Raw genomic sequence first — 13,688 nt, 5'->3', positions numbered from 1 at the left:
TTCTAACACATGACTCTCAAGCTTAATTCGGCGTTACACGTAGCTACTTTGAATGTCAGAGGGCTGGGAGCGAGAAGGCGACAATGCCAGCTCAGCCGCCTCCTTGTGGATAATGATATAGATATAGCAGCTGTGCAAGAGTCAAAGATTGAGAGCCAAGAAAGCACTGACCGTATGGTGGCTTCTTTTCAAACAAACTTTTATGTGTGTGTATGCCATTCTGTTGGTGTGTCGGGTGGATGCCTTTTATTTATACGTAACACGCTGGGAGTAAGTGTAGATTTCGTTTTTGCCTGTCCAAGTGGTCGGCTTTTGGTTACTGATTTTACCTACTGTAATTTATGCTGGCGTGTTATGTGTGTGTATGCTCCCAATTCAGAAAGCGAACGTGAATCGTTTTTTGAGTCTATTGAATTGTGGTTGAAGGTCGACAAAATCTTGCTTGTACTTGGCGATTACAACTGTGTGTGCGCAGCTGTAGACCGAGCGGCGAAGTGCAAACCTCGAAGAGACAGAAGCTCCGAGCGGTTGAATGCACTTGTGCATGAATACGGCCTTGAGGATGTTGGTAGTGTGTTCTCCACTGGAAACCAACCAGAGTTCACGCACTTTCAGCGAGATAGCCATGCTAGATTGGACAGGGTGTATGCCTCGGTTGATCTTGTTGCCCTATGTACTGCATATGAGGTGAAACCTGTGTCTTTCAGCGATCATTGTCTCGTGAGTGCAGTGTTCGGTAGGGCAGGAAAGAAATCGCGCTTTAACTGGTACCTATGGAAACTGAATGCCAAACTTCTCGCCGATGAAGAGTTCCTTACGGAAGTTAAGACCCAGTTTGAAGATCGTCTGGCTATGCGACCAGTAAGTTTTGCAGCGGAATGGGACAGCTTCAAAGAGTGGGTGAAATTGAAAGCCATAGAAAAGAGCAGTAAGGTGCGGCATAAAGAGAAAGAAAAAGAAAAAGAACTGAATGAACAACTTCAGTTTTTTTTGCGCATGGAAAGTACTGTGCCAGGGCATTTCGCCAGTAAAATACGAGAGATTAAACGTGAGCTGGAAACAATCGACAGCGAAAGATACACAGCGGCTGTCATACGTGCAAGGGCTGAAAAACTTTGGGCTGGAGAAGTGCCGACAAAACGAGCCCTAGCAGACGAAAAAAGATACGCCTGCCAGAAAGAAATAAGGAGTATAAGGTATGCCGGCCATATCACTGAAGATGCTAAAGATATTCAGCGTGCGGTAGCAGAGCACTTCGAAGAACTGCTTAGCGCTAAGCTTGAGACTGTAGGCGGCTTTCAAACAGATTTCCTAAGACTGATGCCTGCACTGGATGACGAAAGTAAAGCGCGCCTAGAAACACCGATAACGTTGCAGGAGATAGAATCTGCAATAGATGACCTGACACCTGGGAAAGCACCTGGGCCGGATGGTCTAAGCGCTGCCTTCTTTAAAACCTTTCAGCAGTATGCGGCTCAGTTTATGCTCGATGTAATCACTGAAGCTTATGAACGTAATACTGTTCCATTGTCTTTCGCTACATCGCACATTGTGCTAATACCCAAGACAGATGATCCAGAGAAACGACTGTTGGTGGGGTCATATCGACCGATTAGCCTCACCAATGTTGACTACAAGGTGTATATGAAGGTTTTAGCAAAAAGACTGCAAAGCATAATAAAAAAACTGGTTGGGTCTCATCAAACGTGCGGCATCAAGGGTCGATCCATTGCCACGAATATACATGTCGCAAGAACCGTACTAGAATGTGTTGATGCACTCGGTGGTCAGATAGCCATGATGCAATTAGATTTGGCGAAAGCCTTTGACCGTGTTTCTCACGAAATTCTTTTTTCCATTTTGGAGCATTCTAACCTTGGAAAAGTCATAGTGGGGGGTGTTAAAATGGCTTACGCGAACTGCACGACCCGTATTATAGTGAATGGTGAACTGACTGACAGCATCGCAGTACGTTCATCGGTAAGGCAGGGCTGCCCGCTCTCACCCCTGCTTTTTGCACTGTATTTAGAGCCACTTTGCTTGGCTATCATTGATAGCGATCGCATTTTAGGGTTCGAGCTGCAATCAGCACACGTGAAGATGCTAGCATATGCTGATGACATAGCAGTGTTTTGTGCAACTAGAAAGAGCATCTGTGAAGTTACGGGTGTCGTCCAAACATTTTGTGATCAAACCGGATGTAAGATCAATTGGAAGAAAAGCTCTGGGTTTTGGCACGGTGATTGGGACGTGACACCTGATTTCTTCTGTAAGCTGCGGTGGTCTGTTCTCCCAACGCGATATCTAGGCGTGCCTTTAGATTGTTATCGAGATCCCAACGTGCACTGGATGGAAGAAACATCCAGAGCGAAAGAAAAAGCGGATGCGTGGCAAGGAAGGCAACTCTCAATGTTTTCGCGCGCTTCTATTTGCAATGTTTTTCTTATTTCAAGGCTGTGGTACCTCATGAATGTGTTGTGTGTCTCACGGACCTCAATTCAGAAAATGCACCGCGTTTTTGCTGTTTTTATTTGGGCATCCACATGGGAAAAAACCGCCCGGACGAATTTGTTTATTTCTGTTAAAAGGGGCGGGCTTGGCCTTGCCCATTTGTTCTTGCGTCAAGTGGTTTCGCGATTTATATTCCTGCGTGATCAAAAAGATACCTTTCTGAGAACTGTGATGCAAGTGCGATTGCAGAGGCTGCTCCCTGAATGGATTGTGTCATGTGAAAGCATGCCTGGTACTGTGACTGGCTACCTGCGCGAGGTTGTTTTTTCGTGCAAGTTGCTGGAAGTGCGGTTTTCTTTTGATTACCTTTTCAATGTTCCCAGAAAAAAAAACTGTATAAAGATCTCATTGACGTGATGCTGCCGGTGCCTTTTTACCGGGCATTACACTGTGGAGGCCCAGGGCAGGACGTTTTGAAAAGAGTCAAGAAGATGCCCGTGAGGCCATCTGCTAAAACGTTCCTATTCAAACTTCACTCTAATACGCTCCCTGTTAAAACCTGGCTGAATGAAAAAGGTATCTTCGTCCCATGGACAACAAATTGCCTGTTGTGCAAAAAACCGGAGACAATTGAACACGTCTTCTTACAGTGTTGGGATGCTGTCTTTCTATGGGACGTCCTCCAAAGGACAATTAAAAAGGAACTTCCCCTAACTCCGTACGGTATCAGATTCCTTCCAGTGCAGAACGATGATGCACCTTACGATTTAATTATGCTTCTTGGCCTCCATAGTCTGTGGAAAACACGAATGCAGGTGCGTCACGCAGATATAAATACACGATCTGCGCGTGAAAACTTCATTGAAAGTACGGTGTATATACGCGAAACTTTCAGGATGCAGCAGGATCCACCACAATGGCAATGTCTATTTGATGAGTTGGTGAACCTGAAAAGATTTTAGCCGCGTACGCGTTAGCTCAAGTGTAGTTGACGTGTTTTATCATGTGTATTTTTGTTTTGTGTTTCACGGCAATAAAGAAAAAAAAAAAAAAAAAAAAAAAAAAGCCTGCTAGCTCAGTTGGTTGGAGCGTCGTGCTAATAACGCGAAGGTCGTAGGTTCAATCCCTGCGCAGGCCACTCTTTTTGTTTTTCTCCTTCCCGGTTCTAACTAAGCATAGATTTTCGAGTCCCACAGACATCAGGCGCTAAAGGGCAAATTATAGCGTTATCCATTTCGATTCCAAATGTCAGGGATTATGCCGAACCATCGGACAGTTCTGGCCTGCTAGCTCAGTTGGTTAGAGCGTCGTGCTAATAACGCGAAGGTCGTAGGTTCAATCCCTGCGCAGGCCACTCTTTTTGTTTTTCTCCTTCCCGGTTCTAACTAAGCACAGAGTTTCGAGTCCCACAGACATCAGGCGCTAAAGGGCAAATTATAGCGTTATCCATTTCGATTCCAAATGTCAGGGATTATATCGAACCATCGGACAGTTCTGGCCTGCTAGCTCAGTTGGTTAGAGCGTCGTGCTAATAACGCGAAGGTCGTAGGTTCGATCCCTGCGCAGGCCACTCTTTTTGTTTTTCTCCTTCTCTGTTTTAACTAAGCATAGAGTTTCGAGACCCACGGACATCAGGCGCTAAAGGGCAAATTTTAGCGTTATCCATTTCGATTCCAAATGTCAGGGATTATGCCGAACCATCGGACAGATCTGGCCAGCTAGCTCAGTTGGTTAGAGCGTCGTGCTAATAACGCGAAGTTCGTAGGTTCGATCCCTGCGCAGGGCACTCTTTTTGTTTTTCTCCTTCCCTGTTTTAACTAAGCATAGAGTTTCGAGCCCCACAGACATCAGGCGCTAAAGGGCAAATTTTAGCGTTATCAATTTCGATTCCAAATGTCAGGGATTATATCGAACCATCGGACTGTTCTGGCCTGCTAGCTGAGTTGGATTCCACTTCCGGCCACCACTGTGAACGGACGTGTTATCATGAGCTCCGTCGGAGCGGTGTTAGCGGCTCAGCCGAGCCGCGGAAACAGGTTTGCTGCTGAAGATAACGACACAGGCTACGAAGTTATGCTGCCCCACCTCCCAACAGGTCGTATTGTTTTTAATACCGTATTTTTGCACGGCGACGTTCGAGCGCGGCCGTATAGGGTCGAGGACTACAGGGATGCCCTTGCCCGTTTGGAATTGCTTCCCGAGGTTGTGGCCTTGGGAGCATTCCAAATGAATCATGTGTGGGCAGTCACGTTTAAGAACACGGAAGCCGTTAAGAAAGTTCTTGATGCCGGGAGCATGACGGTGAAGGAGCACCGGTGTCTTGTGGTTGACCCCAACAAGCAAGAGGTTCGCATTAAAGTGCACTGGGTCCTTCACAACGTGACTGATGAAGAAGTGCGTGCGGCCTTCCTTCCGTACGGCGAGGTGACCGAGTGTTCGAAGGAGCGCTGGCGTGTGCACGGCGTCACAGAAAAAGGGTCAACGACCCGTGTACTAAGCCTGAAGCTGAAATCCAACTTGACAGTTGAAGACATACCTCATCAACTGCGAATAGCCGGTGAACCTGCACTTTTGGTTGTAGCTGGGAGGCCTCCGCTCTGCCTCCGCTGCCTAGGGAACGGCCACATTCGCCGCGACTGTCGGGTACCTCGGTGCTCGCGCTGTCGCCGGTTTGGTCACGACGAAAGCGAGTGTGTACCTACGTACGCAAGCAAGACCGGACCAGGAAGGAACGCCGATGTGACTGAACACGTTATGGACGAGGTGGAGGCTGAGGAAGCATCAAGGGCAGCTGGAGGCAAAACAGCAACCGTCGAGAAGATCACGCAGCCTTCAAGTGTTGGGCCTAGCGGCACAAGTCCGGCCGAGGCACCTCCAGTACCGCAACGCGTCTCGGAGGAAAAGACGAGCCAAGAAAAGCAGCCGCCTACTCTCAGAGCCCTTGCTAGAACACTTGACGAACCGCACGTCGAACACCCCCATAATGAGGTCTCATTGGAGGAAGCTGCTGTCACGGCCACAAAACGCGCTTACCTCGAAACTGTGAAAGATGACCGACAAACTGATGGAGCACCCGCGGAGGAGCCGCCCACCAAGGCGGTAATGACGCGACGGTCTCCCTACAGGCCAAGACCAAATATTCCACCAGACATACGACCTGCGGTAGAGGCGCCTGAATAGCGCTTCTACAGCTGTAATGTGCTGCCGTCGGTTTCCGGATCAGCGTGCCATGGTGGAGACGATATACCATGGAAGGGAACTGTGAGCTTGACCGTCAAACTTTGGCCATGGACTGTGAAAGTGCGTGTGATCGTTGCGAGGCGGTGCACTTTGTGGAGCTCCAGCACGCGGAATCCCCTTCAGCGCCACGGTACCCTGAGGTGAGCACTGCGCGAGCAGTGGGTGCCTTTAAGAATGAACGAAAGATTGAACTGCCACTACGCGTAGCCACACTGAACGTGCGTGGACTGGCGGCGAGGAAGCGCCAGTGTCAGGTCAACCGCCTCTTTTTAGAAAATGAATTGGATATAATCGCATTACAAGAAACTAAGATTGAGAGCGAGGAGCACACAGATCGCATGGTTGAAATTTTTCGGTCCCGATACAATGTCTGCGTATGTCACGCGGTTGGAAAGTCCGGAGGTTGCGCGTTATTTTTGAGAAATAATCTTGGAATTGGGAATGAAACCATTGTCACATCCGAAGAGGGTCGGTTACTGGTTGTCGATTTCACCCTTTCTGGATGCTCATGGAGAGTGATTTGTGTGTATGCCCCTAACAATTACAAGGAACGTGTTAGTTTTTTTGAAAAGGTCAAAGTGTTTTTGAACTGCGAGAGAAGCGTCGTTTTGATGGGTGATTTTAACTGTGTCTGCATGCCAGAGGATCGAGTGCCGATCACCCCTGTGCGTGATCAGAGTGCGCAGTATCTCGATGCAATAATTCAAGAACACGACATGGAAGATCTGGGCTGGGTGTTGCTTCAAGGCTCGCAGCCATGTTTTACTCACTTCCAACGCGGTAGCAATGCAAGACTAGACAGAGTATACGCAAGCATAGGATTGGTGACAATGTGTTCCAGCCATGAAGTGAAACATGTTTCTTTCAGCGATCACAGCCTTGTTATTGTAAGCTTTGGGAAGAAACATAGTAGGACTCGTTTCAACTGGAAACTTTGGAAATTTAATGTTAAACTGCTGGAGGATGAAACTTTTGTTAAACAAATTGTAGACTTAACTAAAATGCCTTGCGTCAAATCAGCAAGCTGCGCAGATAAGTGGGAAAATTTTAAGAACACAGTCAAGATGAGAGCGATAGAACGAGGAACTATCCTTCATCAAAGCGAAAAGAAACGAATCAAAGAATTGGAGTGCAAATTAGACTTTTTGACAAATATGGAAACAGCAGTGCCCGGTTTGTACATAAAAGAAATCCGAGAAGTCAAAAGCCAGCTAGAAGCTCTGGAGGCAGATAAGTACCGAGCGGCTGTGATAAGGGCGCGCGCCGAAAAGTTGTGGGCTGGTGAAGTGCCGAATAAGCGTGCATTGTGTGATGAAAGAAGATATGCAGCACAAAATGAAATTCAACAGATCCGCTACCGCAACAGAATAACGACCGACCGCGAAGAAATCGAGCGAGTGTTTGTTGAGCATTACAAAGGACTGATAGGGAATGACAGAAGCGCAAAGGGCAGTCTGTGGGACGAATTTTTGCACCTCATGCCTCGATTAGACGAAGAGAAACGTGCGCGCTTAGAACAGCCTATTAGCTTAGAGGAAGTTCAGAAGGCTATTGAGGACCTGCCACTTGGGAAAACACCAGGACCTGATGGGTTAGGCGCTGCTTTCTATAAAACATTCAGAGAAGAAGTCAGCCCGCTGCTATACCATATGATTGCAGAAGCATACAATGTTAAACAAATGCCACCTTCCTTCTCTACTGCCCACATTGTGCTTATCCCCAAAACATGCGACCGAGAAAAAATGCTATCTGTGGGGGCTTATCGCCCGATAACCCTCACAAATGTCGACTACAAGATCTATATGAAGATTCTTGGCAAACGTTTACAGAGTGTCATCACGGACCTAGTTGGACCGCACCAAACGTGCGGAGTGAAAGGGCGTACCATCTGCACAAATGTGCACATCGCTCGAAGTATCCTTGAGTGCTGTGATGTGTTCGGTGGCCGAGTTGCAATGGTACAGCTAGACCTGTCGAAGGCGTTTGATCGCGTGGCGCACGATGTCTTGTACTCAGTTTTGGAACATGTAAATGTGGGCAGCATAATACAAGACGGGCTTAAAATGGTTTACAGCAGCTGTACAGTCCAAATAATTGTCAATAAGAACTTGTGTGAACCCATCCCTCTGCGGTCCTCCGTACGGCAGGGATGCCCACTTTCACCACTGCTTTTTGCACTTTACCTTGAGCCCTTCTGTTTAAGTCTTATTAACAACGACCGAATAAATGGCTTCAGGTTTCAGTCATCTAATGTTAAAATTCTTGCGTATGCGGACGACATTGCTGTATTCTGCAGTGACCGCGAGAGTGTACAAGAAAGTGTTGACGTCGCCAAGCGGTTTTGCCAGCAAACTGGGGCTGAGATCAATTGGGAAAAGAGTGTGGGCTTTTGGCACGGAAGCTGGGGAATTACACCACCGTTGTTCGCGAATCTGCAGTGGACAAACATGCCGTTGAACTACTTGGGTGTGCCTCTCGAGCACTATAACAAGAGCGCAGATTACTGGAACGAGGCGACGTCAAAAGTGAGCGAGAAAGCAAGGGCATGGCAAGGACGAGACTTGTCGATGTTTGCGAGAGCAACAGTATGCAACATTTTTTTAATTGCCAAAGTGTGGTATGTTTTGCAGTTTCTGGCTATGTCGCGTGTAAATGTGCAAAAAATGCATAGGGTATTTGCTGTGTTTATCTGGAATTCAAGTTAGGAGAGGGTCAGAAGAACCAATTTGTTTCGAACAGTTCAAGATGGTGGTCTGGGTCTCGCACATTTGTTTGTTCGCCAGGTTGTGTCTCGTTTTATGTTTATGAGGGATCAGAAAGACCCCTTCCTGCGCTCAATGATACAGGTGCGTCTGAGCAGAACTCTTCCTGATTTTATAGTGTCCACTGTGAGATTGTCAACTTGTGGCGCTAGAGGTTATTTGAAGGAAGTTGTTGACTCTGTGCAATTTCTCAAGGTTCGGTTTTCACAAGAGTATCTCAGCACTGTAAAGAGGAAAAGACTGTACAAAGATCTTATAGATCTAATCATGCCAGTGCCTCTGTACCGTATAATAAACTCTGGAGGCCTAGGTCAAGATGTTCTTAAAAGAATTAAAAGGATGCCAGTTAAAGCAAGTACAAAAACATTCTTTTTCAAACTGCACACGGGAACCTTGCCGGTTAAGACATGGCTATCTGACAAAGGCATTTTTGTACCATGGACAACGAACTGCTTGCTGTGCAAAAAGCCAGAAACCGTTGAACATGTGTTCATTGAATGTTGGGACGCGATCTTCTATTGGGATGTCCTGCAACGTACACTAAAAAAGGAACTACCTTTAACACCGATTGGAATCCGCTACTTACCAACAGACACAGATGACACAGGTGTCCCTTATGACATGATTATGCTCCTCGGCCTCCATAGTTTATGGAAAACACGTATGGCGGTGCGCAATGCAGATGTAAACGTCCGAACTACAAAGGAAAACTTTGTGGAAAGTGTATGTTATATACGTGATGTGTACCGAGTGCAGAAAGACCCACCAGCGTGGATGTGTGTGCTTGACGATTTAGTTCAAATCAAGTCATTTTAACTTTTGACCGGCTGAAGCAGCCGGGGTGCTTTTAACAATGTATCGTGCTTGTCTCAAAAAAAAAGGTATTAAAAAAAAAAAAAGCCTGCTAGCTCAGTTGGTTAGAGCGTCGTGCTAATAACGCGAAGGTCGTAGGTTCGATCCCTGCGCAGGCCACTCTTTTTATTTTTCTCCTTCCCGGTTTTAACTCAGCATAGAGTTTCGAGCGTCACAGACATCAGGCGCTACATGGCAAAGTATAGTGTTATCCATTTCGATTCCAAATGTCAGAGATTATATCGAACCGACGGACAGTTCTGGCCTGCTAGCTCAGTTGGTTAGAGCGTCGTGCTAATAACGCGAAGGTCGTAGGTTCGATCCCTGCGCAGGCCACTCTTTTTGTTTTTCTCCTTCCCGGTTTTAACTCAGCATAGAGTTTCGAGCGTCACAGATATCAGGCGCTACATGGCAAAGTATAGTGTTATCCATTTCGATTCCAAATGTCAGAGATTATATCGAACCGACGGACAGTTCTGGCCTGCTAGCTCAGTTGTTTAGATCGTCGTGCTAATAACGCGAAGGTCGTAGGTTCGATCCCTGCGCAGGCCACTCTTTTTGTTTTTCTCCTTCCCGGTTTTAACTCAGCATAGAGTTTCGAGCGTCACAGATATCAGGCGCTACATGGCAAAGTATAGTGTTATCCATTTCGATTCCAAATGTCAGAGATTATATCGAACCGACGGACAGTTCTGGCCTGCTAGCTCAGTTGTTTAGAACGTCGTGCTATTAACGCGAAGGTCGTAGGTTCGATCCCTGCGCAGGCCACTCTTTTTGTTTTTCTCCTTCCCGGTTTTAACTCAGCATAGAGTTTCGAGCGTCACAGACATCAGGCGCTACATGGCAAAGTATAGTGTTATCCATTTCGATTCCAAATGTGAGAGATTATATCGAACCGACGGACAGTTCTGGCCTGCTAGCTCAGTTGGTTAGAGCGTCGTGCTAATAACGCGAAGGTCGTAGGTTCGATCCCTGCGCAGGCCACTCTTTTTGTTTTTCTCCTTCCCGGTTTTAACTCAGCATAGAGTTTCGAGCGTCACAGATATCAGGCGCTACAGGGCAAATTATAGTGTTATCCATTTCGATTCCAAATGTCAGGCATTATATCGAACCGACGGACAGTTCTGGCCTGCTAGCTCAGTTGGGGATTCTGCTTCCGGCCACGCCAGTGAACGGACGCAGGATGCAGGGCTCCTCAGGAGCGGCTTCAGCGGCCATGTCAGGCCGCGGTAACAGGACTGCTGAACAGGACAACACTTACCAGGTCGTTTTGCCTGCACTTCCAACAGGTCGGTTTGTTTTGAATACCGTTTTTTTGCACGCCGATTTCAGGGCCCGCCCGTACCGGGTGGAAGATTTCCGGGATGCTTTAGCACAACACTCGCTAATCCCCGATGTTATCGCTATGGGGGCGTATCGGATGAGCCACGTCTGGGCCGTCACTCTCAAGGATACTGAAGCCGTCAACAAGATTGTCAGTGTAGGTGAGCTGTCTGTGAAAAACGGTCGCTGTTTGGTGATTGACCCGGCGAACCAGGACGTGCGATTCAAGCTTCACTGGCTACTACACAACGTGCCAGATGAAGATGTTCGTGCTGCATTTGCGCCTTACGGAAAGATGTCGGAAGTTTCCCGGGAGCGTTGGCGTGTTAAAGGTATGCTAGAAAAGGGCTCTACAACTAGACTCGTAACGCTGAAGCTGAAAGCTGGCATGAAGCTCGACGACCTGCCGCATCAGTTGAATGTTAGCGGCGAGCTCGCGCTCGTCATCGTGCCAGGCAGACCCCCGTTGTGCCTACGCTGCCGGGGTACGGGTCACATCCGCAAAGAGTGCCGGGTTCCTCGCTGCGGAACCTGTCGACGGTTCGGGCATGAAGACAGCCAGTGTGCACGAACCTACGCTAGCATTGCCGGACCTGGGACCAGCGAAGACTCGTCCGAGTTAATTATGGACGAGGCGGATGCGGAGGAGGCTGCTGACATTAGAGGCCAGTCAACGAAACAGGACGCGCCTTCCATGACGGTTTTAACAAAGAATAAGGTGACGGTCTCAAATGAAATGAATGAAACTCGGCATGTCTTGAACGTACCATCCCAGGACCATGAAAGCGCATCAAAGGAAGTGTCAGAAGACGTAGCCAAATTTTCCGACGCTGAGGATCATCTCAGTACTGAGCCTTCCTTTACTGATGCCATGGAGGTTGGGCCGGAGACAGCAGCCTTAATTGCCGCGAAACGTCCGCATGAGGAAAGCGTGGAGGAGACTCAGCTGCCAGGCGGTGTTTGTGGTGAGCGGCTCACCGAAAACTTCTGGCATCCGAAGAGCCACGTTAAGACCGAAGCCGAACTTCTCGGCCGGCACGCGGCAGGCGGGGAAACCGCCTCCGTAGTTTTTGTGGTGCCCTGAACGATTTGTGGGTCGGCTGCCTACCGACCAGCGTCAGGAACCTTCTGCAACCAAGTGGTGGGTGTGTGAGCAAAAATGAAACAATGTGCTTGGACTTCGTTTGAATGCATCCCGACATTCTGCTGGGAGGACATTACATGCATACATACGCCGCTGTTCGTCAGAAGCAGAAGCCATGCAACCATGAAGGTAGGCACCATGCGGGTACGGGCGTCTCTCTCTAATACATGACTCTCAAGCTTAATTCGCCGGTACATGTAGCTACTTTGAATGTCAGAGGACTGGGAGCGAGAAGGCGACAATGCCAACTCAGTCGCCTCCTTTTGGATAATGATATAGATATAGCAGCTGTGCAAGAGTCAAAGATTGAGAGCCAAGAAAGCACTGACCGTATGGTGGCTTCTTTTCAAACAAACTTTTATGTGTGTGTATGCCATTCTGTTGGTGTATCGGGTGGATGCCTTTTATTTATACGCCACACGCTGGGAGTAAGCGTAGAGTCCGTTTTTGCCTGTCCAAGCGGTCGGCTTTTGGTTGCCGATTTTACCTACTCTAATTTATGCTGGCGTGTTGTGTGTGTGTATGCTCCCAATTCAGGATGTGAGCGTGAATTGTTTTTTGAGTCTATTGAGGTGTGGCTGAAGACTGACAAAATCTTGCTTGTACTTGGTGACTACAACTGTGTGTGCGCAGCTGTGGACCGAGCGGCGAAGTGTAAACCTCGAAGAGACAGAAGCTCCGAGCTGTTGAATGCACTTGTGCATGAGTATGGCCTTGAGGATGTTGGTAGTGTGTTCTCCACTGGAAACCAGCCAGAGTTCACGCACTTTCAGCGTGACAGCCATGCTAGATTGGACAGGGTGTATGCCTCGGTAGATCTTGTTTCCCTATGTACTGCATATGAGGTCAAACCTGTGTCTTTCAGCGATCATTGTCTCGTGAGTGCAGTGTTTGGTCGCAAAGGAAAGAAATCGCGCTTTAACTGGTACCTATGGAAAATGAATGCCAAACTTCTTGCCGATGAAGAGTTCCTTACGGAAGTTAAGACCGAGTTTGAAAATCGTCTTGCTATGCGACCAGTAAGTTTTGCAGAGGAATGGGACAGCTTCAAAGAGTGGGTCAAATTGAAATCCATAGAAAAGAGCAGTAAGGTGCGGCATAAAGAGAAAGAAAAAGAAAAAGAACTGAATGAACAACTCCAGTTTTTTTTGAGCATGGAAAGTTCAGTGCCAGGGCATTTCGCCAGTACAATACGAGAGATAAAAAGTGAGTTGGAAACAATCGACAGCGAAAGATACACAGCGGCTGTCATACGTGCAAGGGCTGAAAAACTTTGGGCTGGAGAAGTTCCGACAAAACGAGCGCTAGCAGACGAGAAAAGATACGCCTGCCAGAAAGAAATAAGGAGTATAAGGTATGCCGGCCATATCACAGAAGACGCTAAAGATATTCAGCGTGCGGTAGCAGAGCACTTCGAAGAACTGCTTAGCGCTAAGCCTCAGACTGTAGGCGGCTTTCAAACAGATTTTCTGAGACTGATGCCTGCACTGGATGACGAAAGTAAAGCGCGCCTAGAAACACCGATAACGTTGCAGGAGATAGTATCTGCAATAGATGACCTGACAACTGGGAAGGCCCCTGGGCCGGATGGCCTAAGCGCTGCCTTCTTTAAAACGTTTCAGCAGTATGCGGTTCAGTTTTTGCTCTGTGTAATCACTGAAGCTTATGAACGTAATACTGTCCCATTGTCTTTCTCTACATCGCACATTGTTCTAATACCCAAGACAGATGATCCGGAGAAACGTCTGTTGGTGGGGTCATATCGACCGATTAGCCTCACCAATGTTGACTACAAGGTGTACATGAAGGTTTTAGCAAAACGACTGCAAAGCGTAATAAAGAAATTGGTTGGGTCTCATCAAACGTGCGGCATCAAGGGTCGATCCATTGCCACGAATATACATGTCGCAAGAACC

General features: G+C 47.7%; 2 protein-coding genes and 9 non-coding genes across 11 annotated transcripts; all 11 read left to right on the top strand.

Annotated features, from left to right (window-relative positions):
* Window positions 1-3,515: 3,515 nt before the first annotated feature.
* Window positions 3,516-3,589, top strand: TRNAI-AAU (transfer RNA isoleucine (anticodon AAU)). The gene has a single exon. It is a non-coding gene; the product is annotated as a tRNA-Ile (tRNA).
* A 142-nt stretch (window positions 3,590-3,731) lies between these two features.
* Window positions 3,732-3,805, top strand: TRNAI-AAU (transfer RNA isoleucine (anticodon AAU)). Its single transcript has one exon. It is a non-coding gene; the product is annotated as a tRNA-Ile (tRNA).
* Window positions 3,806-3,947: 142 nt separating this feature from the next.
* TRNAI-AAU (transfer RNA isoleucine (anticodon AAU)) lies at window positions 3,948-4,021 on the top strand. The gene has a single exon. It is a non-coding gene; the product is annotated as a tRNA-Ile (tRNA).
* A 142-nt stretch (window positions 4,022-4,163) lies between these two features.
* TRNAI-AAU (transfer RNA isoleucine (anticodon AAU)) lies at window positions 4,164-4,237 on the top strand. Its single transcript has one exon. It is a non-coding gene; the product is annotated as a tRNA-Ile (tRNA).
* Window positions 4,238-4,424: 187 nt separating this feature from the next.
* On the top strand, window positions 4,425-5,631 carry LOC146188883 (uncharacterized). The gene has a single exon (XM_084605140.1). The coding sequence runs from the start codon at window positions 4,438-4,440 to the stop codon at window positions 5,629-5,631; it is 1,194 nt and encodes a 397-aa protein (XP_084461266.1). The 5' UTR covers window positions 4,425-4,437.
* A 2,180-nt stretch (window positions 5,632-7,811) lies between these two features.
* On the top strand, window positions 7,812-9,314 carry LOC146188882 (uncharacterized). The gene has a single exon (XM_084603931.1). It carries the CDS (start codon window positions 8,490-8,492, stop codon window positions 9,267-9,269), a length of 780 nt encoding a protein of 259 aa, XP_084460057.1. The 5' UTR covers window positions 7,812-8,489; the 3' UTR covers window positions 9,270-9,314.
* A 37-nt stretch (window positions 9,315-9,351) lies between these two features.
* TRNAI-AAU (transfer RNA isoleucine (anticodon AAU)) lies at window positions 9,352-9,425 on the top strand. The gene has a single exon. It is a non-coding gene; the product is annotated as a tRNA-Ile (tRNA).
* A 142-nt stretch (window positions 9,426-9,567) lies between these two features.
* On the top strand, window positions 9,568-9,641 carry TRNAI-AAU (transfer RNA isoleucine (anticodon AAU)). Its single transcript has one exon. It is a non-coding gene; the product is annotated as a tRNA-Ile (tRNA).
* A 142-nt stretch (window positions 9,642-9,783) lies between these two features.
* TRNAI-AAU (transfer RNA isoleucine (anticodon AAU)) lies at window positions 9,784-9,857 on the top strand. Its single transcript has one exon. It is a non-coding gene; the product is annotated as a tRNA-Ile (tRNA).
* Window positions 9,858-9,999: 142 nt separating this feature from the next.
* TRNAN-AUU (transfer RNA asparagine (anticodon AUU)) lies at window positions 10,000-10,073 on the top strand. The gene has a single exon. It is a non-coding gene; the product is annotated as a tRNA-Asn (tRNA).
* Window positions 10,074-10,215: 142 nt separating this feature from the next.
* TRNAI-AAU (transfer RNA isoleucine (anticodon AAU)) lies at window positions 10,216-10,289 on the top strand. Its single transcript has one exon. It is a non-coding gene; the product is annotated as a tRNA-Ile (tRNA).
* Window positions 10,290-13,688: the final 3,399 nt, after the last annotated feature.

Source organism: Amblyomma maculatum, chromosome 5 (assembly GCF_055883805.1).
Source record: "Amblyomma maculatum isolate TAMU_Amacu chromosome 5, ASM5588380v1, whole genome shotgun sequence".
NCBI lineage: Eukaryota > Metazoa > Arthropoda > Arachnida > Ixodida > Ixodidae > Amblyomma > Amblyomma maculatum.
The sequence above is the reverse complement of the archived record's forward strand: the minus strand, read 5'-3'. Positions and strand labels throughout refer to the sequence as shown.

Excerpts from the sequence above, each read along its gene's own strand:
- LOC146188882 (XM_084603931.1), top strand. The coding sequence starts at position 8,490 with ATGTTTATGAGGGATCAGAAAGACCCCTTCCTGCGCTCAATGATACAG.
- LOC146188883 (XM_084605140.1), top strand. The coding sequence starts at position 4,438 with ATGAGCTCCGTCGGAGCGGTGTTAGCGGCTCAGCCGAGCCGCGGAAAC.